Source organism: Priapulus caudatus, unplaced genomic scaffold, assembly GCF_000485595.1.
Source record: "Priapulus caudatus unplaced genomic scaffold, Priapulus_caudatus-5.0.1 Scaffold1220, whole genome shotgun sequence".
NCBI classification, from domain to species: Eukaryota; Metazoa; Priapulida; class Priapulimorpha; order Priapulimorphida; family Priapulidae; genus Priapulus; species Priapulus caudatus.
Window position 1 is genome coordinate 77,907 of NW_014578281.1, and position 9,358 is coordinate 87,264.

General features: G+C 43.5%; 1 protein-coding gene across 1 annotated transcript; it reads right to left on the bottom strand.

Annotated features, from left to right (window-relative positions):
* Positions 1-5,347: 5,347 nt before the first annotated feature.
* LOC106815864 (cystatin-B-like) lies at positions 5,348-8,443 on the bottom strand. The gene is made up of 3 exons (XM_014820388.1): positions 8,166-8,443; positions 6,774-6,875; positions 5,348-6,228 (listed from the first exon to the last, which is right to left on the bottom strand). The coding sequence occupies exons 1-3, from the start codon at positions 8,229-8,231 to the stop codon at positions 6,103-6,105; spliced, it is 294 nt and encodes a 97-aa protein (XP_014675874.1). The 5' UTR covers positions 8,232-8,443; the 3' UTR covers positions 5,348-6,102.
* Between the last annotated feature and the right edge of the window lie 915 nt (positions 8,444-9,358).

Here is a 9,358-nt window from a genome sequence, read left to right on the forward strand (position 1 = left end):
AGCTGTCACTTCCGTACATCGGTCCGCTGAAGGTGTGCTCCTCAGTCTAGCAGCAGCACGCCTCCGGCTCTCCATCTCTCACACTGAGGCATCTCCAGCATGACAGCGTAAACATCGTGTTGTTGTTGTAGAGGTATGCGCCATGCATATATAATTGTTCAATATGCCATATGGCTGTTCGATATCCATTTCGTTGTATTCAATTTCCGTTCGTTTCAATATTGCAGTGTTGTTCAATTATGCCATATTGTTGTTCATATGCCATTTCGTTGTCTAAATATGGCCATACATTATTGTTCAATAATGCCTATAAATTTCGAATTGCAATAATTGCGTTGTTACAATATGCCATATTGTTGATTCAAATAATGCCATATCGTCTTGTCAATATCATATTGTTTCAGGTCTGCCCATATCGTTGTTCATTATGCCATATCGTTGTTTAAACTATAAGTAGGGGAGCGCTGCAATGCAATACGACATGCAATGAAATGCACTACAATCGTATGCATTCAAACCTAATACTCGTGCAATGTATGCAATTCATATCAAGCATTGTAAACACTACACAACACAAACATAAAAAGCACAACAACAATAATACCTGGGCCCGGGGCTACACAACAGTTAGGTACAGTAAATGATTTCGAGTGAGACGTGATAGAAATGAAATAATGCAATATACACATATCTAACAATAGCAACGGTATTGTGTACAGGTTAGCAGTATGCTGGAATGAGGAGGTGGATTGGTCGTACACATGTGTAGCCCGTAGAGCACTTACCAACACGCAGTCGAAATTACCTATCTCTCCTTCTTCCCTCTCCTCTCTCTCTCGTCCTGCTTTTTATCTCTCTCCCTCTGACACCCTCTCTGACCCCATCTGTCTTTATCACTCGCCCCTCGGTCTCTCTACCTTTTATATCTCTCTTGCTCTCTCTCTCTCTTCACCTCTCTCACTCTCACTCTCTCCTCCCTCTCCGACCTCTCTGACCTCGCTCCCTTCCCTCTTCTCTCTACCCTCTTCATTCCCCTTCCTCTACCTCTCCCATTCCTCTTATTATATTATTTCTCTCTCTCTCTCTCTCTCTCTTCCTCTCTCTCTCTCTCATCGTCACACCTCTCTCTCCTCCTCTCGTCCTCTCTCTCTCTCTCTTCTCTCTCGCTGCGTTCTCTCCACCTCTGCTCTCTCTCTCTCTCTCACCGCACGCACACGCACGCACGCACGCACGCACGACGCAGCGCACGCCAGCACACGCAGACGCCACACACACACCTTCTCCACCTGTCCACCATCTCTCTCTCTGCTATCACAGCACACGCACCGCACGCACAGGCCACGCACGCACGCAGCGCACGCACGATGCGCGACACACACACACACGACCTTCTCCACCTCTCTTTCTCTTTCTCAGCCCCCCTCTCTTCTCTCTCTCTCTCTTCTTGTAAGTGTCATTCACATGTCGACCTCGATGTGAGGGCAGGTATGGTTTAACTGCGACCGGCGCCGTCGTGCGGCAGAACAGGCAGCTGTGTGACGGTGCCGCGTGGGCACAGGTGGAGCTGGCCGGGCCTGCTGCACAGCGTCTCACCATCCGCCTCACGGACGCGCGCCACGCAGGGGCAGATACAACCGCCAGGGAACACTGCGCACGGACACAGCGCGTTCTAATTCGGAGATTCCGAGTCTAGGGGGCGCCACAGATGATCGGCAGCGATTTTAGCCGGGCGTGTGTGTGAGCGTGTTTTCATGCGTGGTCGGTGTCGTATGTTGTGCTGTATTCTTACGCGTGTGTGTGTGTGATGTTTGTGTGTGTGTGTGTGTGTAATTTTATGCGTCGTGTGTGTGACTGTTGCTGTGATGGATGTCGTGCGTGTGCTGGTGTGTCGTTGTGTGGTGTGCCCCGTGTTGTTGTGTCGGTGCGTCGCTATTCTTACGCCGCCACGCCCGCAAGCGAGTCCCCCGGCGCGCAACCCGGACGCTGTGGGAGCGGGCACCCCGCCCGAGTTTCAAGACCATGTGTGTGCACCTGGTTGGTACAATGTGTTGTGTGCGTGCTTGTGTGCGGACTGGTAGTGTGGGTGAAGACTGTGGTATTCTTTACGCGCTCGTGTTGTGTCTGTTGTGCGCGCCGCTAGTGGGGAGAATCGAGTGTGTGTGTGGGGTGTGTGTAGGGAATGTGGCGTGTGTGTGTCGCGCGTGTGTCGTCATTGCTGCTGATGTGGCGCCTGTGGTGTGTGCGTGTATTCTTACGCGTGTGTGTGTGTGTGTGCGTGTGTGTGCGCGTGTGTATTCATACGTGCGTGCGCGTGTATTCATACGTGTGTGTGTGTGAACATGTTTTAATGCGTGTGTGTGTGCGTGTATTCATACGTGCGTGCGTGCGCGTGTATTCATACGTGTGTGTGTGTGTGTGTGTGTGTGCGTGCGTGCGCGTGTATTCATACGTGTGTGTGCGCGTGTGTATTCATACGTGCATGTGTGTGCGTGTATTCATTCCGCATGCGTGTGTGTGTGCGCGTGTATTCATACGTGTGTGTGTGTGTGTGTGTGTGTGTGTGTGTGTGTATTCATACGTGCATGTGTGCGCGTGTATTCATACTTGCGTGTGTGTGCGTGTATTCATACGTGTGGGTGTGCGTGTGTATTCATACGTGTGTGTGTGCGCGTGTATTCATACGTGCGTGTGTGTGTGTGTGTGTGTGTGTGTATTTATTCGTGCGTGCGTGTGTATTCATACGTGCGTGCGCGTGTATTCATACGTGCGTGCGCGTGTATTCATACGTGCGTGCGCGTGTATTCATACGTGCGTGCGCGTGTATTCATACGTGCACGCGCGTGTATTTATTCGTGCGTGCGCGTGTATTCATATGTGCGTGCGTTCCTGCATGTATATATGTCAGGCATGTACACGCCCTGTGATGTGTAGGAGCCACGTTCTTTTGTAGTCTGCCTATAACTAAAGCATGCAGGTGTTCCACAGGTCGTGTGTTACACAACGTAAGCGGCTTACCGTTAAGGCTTACCGGCCGCCCTCTTCGTTAACACCGCCAACTCGCTCCCATCATCTTATATTATATCCGCTAGACCGAGTCGCGTCTCTAGTGTTCCGGATTTTTCATTTGTCGGCGGCGACTGTCTTTCGTCTTGCAGATACGGCGTATCAGCAAGGTGCTGCCCTCACCACGAAGAAGTTTGTCGGCTGCATGAAACATCTGGTGCTGAACAACATGCGGAGAGACTGGAAGGACATGGCGATGCTTCACTACGTACAGTTGGACTGCCCCAAGTCCGGCGCCGTCTAACAAATACCGCCGCATGTAGCCACGTAGCCACGTAGCCACGTAGCCACGTAGAGAGCCATGTAGCGCGTTCCTCCTAAATCTCTCCGTTCACGTACAGAAGGAGGTGATAATAAGTTATAACGCCAACACCTCCCCAAGTCGAAAGTAAAGGGGTGGGAAAAAGCCACACACACGTGTATGAGGGAAGCTTAGAAGCGATAAGACAACTCTGTATTAAAACCAGTATAAGGTGAGAGAAAGACCCTCGTATACAGTGAAGGGTATAACGCTAACACCCAACAGCCATGTGTGCCCCCAATCAGGTATTCCACAATAGTAATTCCCACACTGCGTGTTTAGTATGTATATTCTTAATAGCAGAATTCCCACCGAGACTCAAGTTTACAATATCAAAACCTCCATGAAGTCACCCAAGTCTGTGTTTTTGAGAAGAGGAATTAACTTAATTAACACAATTTAATTAATTTTAATGACAATGCAAAAAGAATAGTGATATTGTCTTCATCTGATATTTTAATTTGAGTATTGGAAGCGGAAATGAATTTCTTGTACTTGTACCAAATGCATTCACGATGATATCGATAATTTGGTATATATATATATGTTAATTTTATTTGTAGTGTGTGCCGGATATTGCCGTTGCCTCTGGATTTATAATGTTTAGATTATTGCCTAGGTTCTAGGATGTGTATATGTGGGAAATATGCAACGCGTCTCTAGGATATGTTGTACACTGATGAAAGTTTTTGCATGCGCGAAAAGTCTCTGCTGCGTATGTCGCAACGAACAATATGTTAATAGGACCGTGCCAACGTGTTATTTTACCTTGTCTAGCTGTAAGTTCATTTTAATGTTGCATTTATAGCATTATTTCCTCCACTCAGGGTGATGTCGTGAAGTTACAAACACTGCCAGGCTAGTCGTTCCAAGGGAACGATGATAGGTGGACGACGATTCGAACTAGAACAATTCACACCCGTATGCCTTGCTAGCGCCTGCCTTTTCATTTCAGACTGGTTCACTTCTTTGCTGCTAGATGGCGCATTGAACTATAACGTACTAGAGTACCTACATAAATACATACATCTTTATGTAGGTGCTCTATAACGTACCCGAGTCTCTTTACATACAGAGGGACTCTGCAATCTACTGGCCGTAAAAAAACATTAGGGTCATTTCAGTGCAGGTAGGGATTTGCAACGCCTGCATAGCGATCGAGCACTTACTCCGCCAGTGTTTCCTGTTGGTGCTCGAGTCACGATATTCTGACGTAAACATTTTGTCTCCTAGTGTCACGTGAATAGAAAAGTCACCGCTAGAATCATATATAGTAATCCGCCTGTCAGAACTCAGTAGCCAATAATCGTCGATGTTGCTGTCGTTGTTGTTGTTATGGTCATGAACATTCTGCTACGAGCTGTTCTGTTGTGTCATGAAGGGTTTCGATCCAATTGATTTGCTCTTCTGATTTTACATTTAACAGGTTTTGGCAAGATGCAAGTAAAAATTGTCGCCGTGTAGAGAAGGGTGAATAGAATGTCTTACTTTTTTTTACAAATCTTTTTATTAAACATAAAGTACCCTATGTGGCTCCTATTACTCATGTAAATTGCACACGTATCATTTCATATGGATTGGATGTAGATAGAATCATGCGAGGTCTGCGTCATTGTAAAAAAGAGAGTCAGTAAATCTCGATAACAATGATTTTAGTTGCGATTATGTGCAAATATTATTGTTTTTGTCTTCATATTTTTTTCTGATGTAAAGTGAGTTTTGTGATTGATGTTCAGGCAGCTTTTATAATGTGGCAACAATGCTATGTTCTATGATCGATGTATGATTTAATCTGTTAGCAACTCCTCCAATGTGTTGGAGCACCATCATGACACAAACAGTCGAAATGCAAAGCTATTGAACATTTTACAAATGTTTTCGATCAATAAGTAATGTATCTTATAAGTTTGATACCTGATTTGTGTGCAGTTTTACCTGAAATTGTAAGAATTGACCAAAAAATAAACAACTAACACCTGCAACCAGAATTACTTTGTTAATTACTTTTTTTTACAAGTTTCACATTAAAAAAATAGCAGCAATCTATAACAAAATAAGATTCTGTATATTGTGGAAGTAGATATAATATGATAATATGTAGATGTATACTTTAAATATTTAATTATTTTCACTTGGTCATAGCCCAATTATTGTCCCTATTATATCATAAAATTCAAGAGAACTTTATCTTGTTTATATCACAGACATGCCTATGCCATATACATATTCCGAGCTAGGCAACCCTATAAAGCTAAGAGAAAAGTATGTGCAGTCTAACACTATAATGTATCCGTAATTTGAAATGACCATGATGTATAAGAAATAACCATTCTTAGCAGGTTACATACAATTTCATTATAAGCATATCTTCAACAACAAAAGATATGAAGAATGAGACCTACAGCTACTAGGAAGGCGCAACAATTAAATCAACATCGTGAATGCATAGTAGTGCTTTTTGGCATTTTAGGTGGTGGCACCATGAATAAATTCTTAAACTGCAACAGGATTCATTAAATAAAAAATTCACAGCAACTCTAGTGGTTCAAAAAATTCCCATTTTTCAATTGCGCATTATATATATACGTTCAAGATCACCACGTTTATTGTTAAACACCGACCAAAAATGATTCCATGTATCAAATAATGTCACTATGTCTCTGTTAATCTGATCACACTGTTTAAAAATCATGGGATTTTAATTTACATTAGCTGGCTGAATACACGATCCATGTTACTCAGAAATAAGTGATTGGGTCTGTGTGTTGCTTGCCCTCCTGTACACTGTGCAGCTGAAGCTCCCCCTGGCCAGGTAACGGCATGTACACCCTCACATGTACGTAGCTGTCATCTCCTACATGCACCTGCCAACAATAAGCTCATATTTCACTATTATTGCATCTATGAATCACTACTGCAAACAGACACATGTAAAAAAAACTTCGCAGTGCAAACAGCATGACTGGTCAGTTTATAGCATCGTATGCACAACTTTGTTCTCATACAGCCACATTAGGCCCACTAACTGGACCGCCCTGGGTTGTTTCACAGAGTGACAGACTGACAGTGCTATTTTGCATGGAACATATGCCTACTCACAACAGCGCCCACTGCTATTCTTTATAACTCGTTACAATTCTATTCCGTGATGAACTCTGATGGGGTTCTGTCTAGAACTCGCTAAACTGCTGTTCCTTGCATAGCTAATCACAGTGATGTTCTGCACAGAACTGATTACAAAACTGTTGTGTAACGAACACATTCTACTGCTGTTCTGTAATGAATTCCACACCAGCTATAGTGTTCCCTTACTACTGGACTCACTCCTACTATGTTGCAGTTCTTTGGACAATATGGAATTAATAAAAAGGTTATAAATATAATTGTACTTTATAGGCGAATACCGTACCTTGACGAAGTAGTTCATGCCAGCTACTACTTGTGTGGTATACTTCTTGGCTGTGAAAACAGCAAACTGCTTGCCAGTTTTAGTCTCGGCAGCCGATTTTACCTATAAAACGAATCACGTACGAGTGAGATAGTGTACACAGGTTTCCATGATACATGCCAATACCAAAAACAGTAACACAACCTCAAGCTACACTGAGCTGTAACACGATATGATACATCGACAACAACCATAATCATGATAGGTCGATATGATAAATTGATACACTGTATCATGTATAATATCATCATTATCATACACGATACAGTATGGAATATTGCACCGGGGAGAAATACACATTTTTCCGGAAATAGCCGAACGGTAGTGTACTAACTGTCATGCTCATAGGTAATATACATGCGGCTATGGCCCGTAGGAAAGTGTACTCGTGCTGTGAAAGTGTGAAATGAAGCGAGCGTTGAGCGAATTTAGCGATCAGGCTTTCCTACCTGCTTTCTTATTCATGTTGACCTGTTTGTGCACAGGGCAGGCTAGATACAATAATGTAACCCAAACCCAGGAGGATAGGGTTACAAAGCGTCCGTATGGTTTTGTGCGGAAGAACGCCCGAGTGAATCACTCAGGGCGGTTTGCTGGTGCGTTTTCAGAGACTAGAACTTCCAAACTGGGTTTATTCTAAACACGAACCTTTCTCCGCTATCCGGGAACTTACTATGTATCGCAATACTCTGTATTAAACTAATATAACCTGTTACAAAAATTCGAAGTGACGAGCGGCGAATATACTGAACGCCATTTCTGTTGACCTGTGACGTACTTTGGTTTGAAGAGCGGATTCACCGACCAATCGGAGGGCGCTGCGTTTGCCGATCGCTATGCGCATTGGGAATGCGTACGTCACAGGTCGACAGAAATGGCGCTCGAAATATCCGCTGCTCGTCCCTTCGAATTTTTGTAACAGGTTATATTAGTTTAATACAGAGTATTGCGATACATAGTAAGTTCTCGGATAGCAGAGAAAGGTTCGTGTTTAGAATAAACCCAGTTTGGAAGTTCTAGTCTCTGAAAACGCACCAGCAAACCGCCCTGAGTGATTCACTCAGGCGTTCCTCCGCACAAAACCATACGGACGCTTTGTAACCCTATCCTCCTGGGTTTGGGTTACATTATTGTATCTAAGGGCGGGCGTGCGGTGTACTTGTGTGTTGCAGATGACCATTTGAACGGAATTTACAGCAAGTTATCGGCAATAATAGGCGAAATAGAGTAGAGAAACATTAAGACTTTGGTAGTAAATACATTTCGTGTTTACATTTTTTTTTATTGAGACGTTCCAAGTCAAGTGCCCGTGATGCAGTGTATGCGAGTCACCAACTGCAATGAAATAATTACCTGATCAACAACGGATTGAACCTCTTCGTTGGCTTCTGATTCCGTTCCTATTCCTCCGCACATCATATTGCTAGATATACGTCCAATTATTTATCAAAATGACAAACTACTATGCTACAGTCTATGACTATTAGTTTACAATTAGTTTACAGACAATTTTTAGTTGTCAAACTATTGCCGATAGTTTACAAACTATTAGTTTACAGACTATTAGTTTACAAACAGGAAATGGGTGGCAACCAAAAAAGAACCAAAATCAGCCAAAATTAAAGTAAGGGCGCTACCTGGCGGTGAAAAGTGTTATTATTAATTAATAGTTATTTGCTGTTTTTCTTTAATTATTATTATTCTTAACCACATATAGAATCTATGTACATTTTAATTCATTCTATAAATCAATCAATTCAAGTGTCTAAAATCAGTTTTAAACTGTATTAAAACCAAAGAGACATGATACAAGATTGCGTGGCACAGCTTTGCTGTTGATCCTGAGCGCTGCGCGCGGATTAGACGCGCAGTTCCGCGGGATATGAGCACGCGACCGCGGGGATGTTCAAGTATGAAGCGCTGTCCGCAGTGGAGACGTGCGCCAAATTCGAGGCCCGGCGCACGTCTCCACAGCGGTCAGCGGATGGTCTGTAGTTTTAGAAGATAACAATGAAGACTTTGTTCTAAATAAAAACTATCGGCGGCTAAATAGTAAATAAGAGCAATATATACACCTTTGAATTTTTTGACTAGTCAGTCAAAGGGCTTGTTGGGGGTCCATTATGCAGAGCTTCCAATTAAAATGGCCCATAAAATTGTCAAGTGGAATTGTGTATTTCGGAACCCCAAAGAAAATGTCTCCCTCTTACATGCACCCTCTCCCTGATCAATCACGCATTCAGGCGTAAACAATAACAGAGACGAAATTGGGTTGAGTTTGTGGCTCTTGACGCACGTGCATTGACCGTTGAAAGCACAGGCACTTGGAACGTCTCAATAAAATGTAATCTTCACACAATTTTTTACAATGATTGACCGCCTGTGGGCAAAATAGGCGAACGTATGTGAAACATAATACGGTTAGTACTTAGGCCTACTGTGACATATCGGTGACTAACTGACACCACTAAATTGAAAAATGTCTCATGCACCTTGAGAAATTCTGAGAAATTACGAGGATATCATCGCAGAATTCCCCAACACCA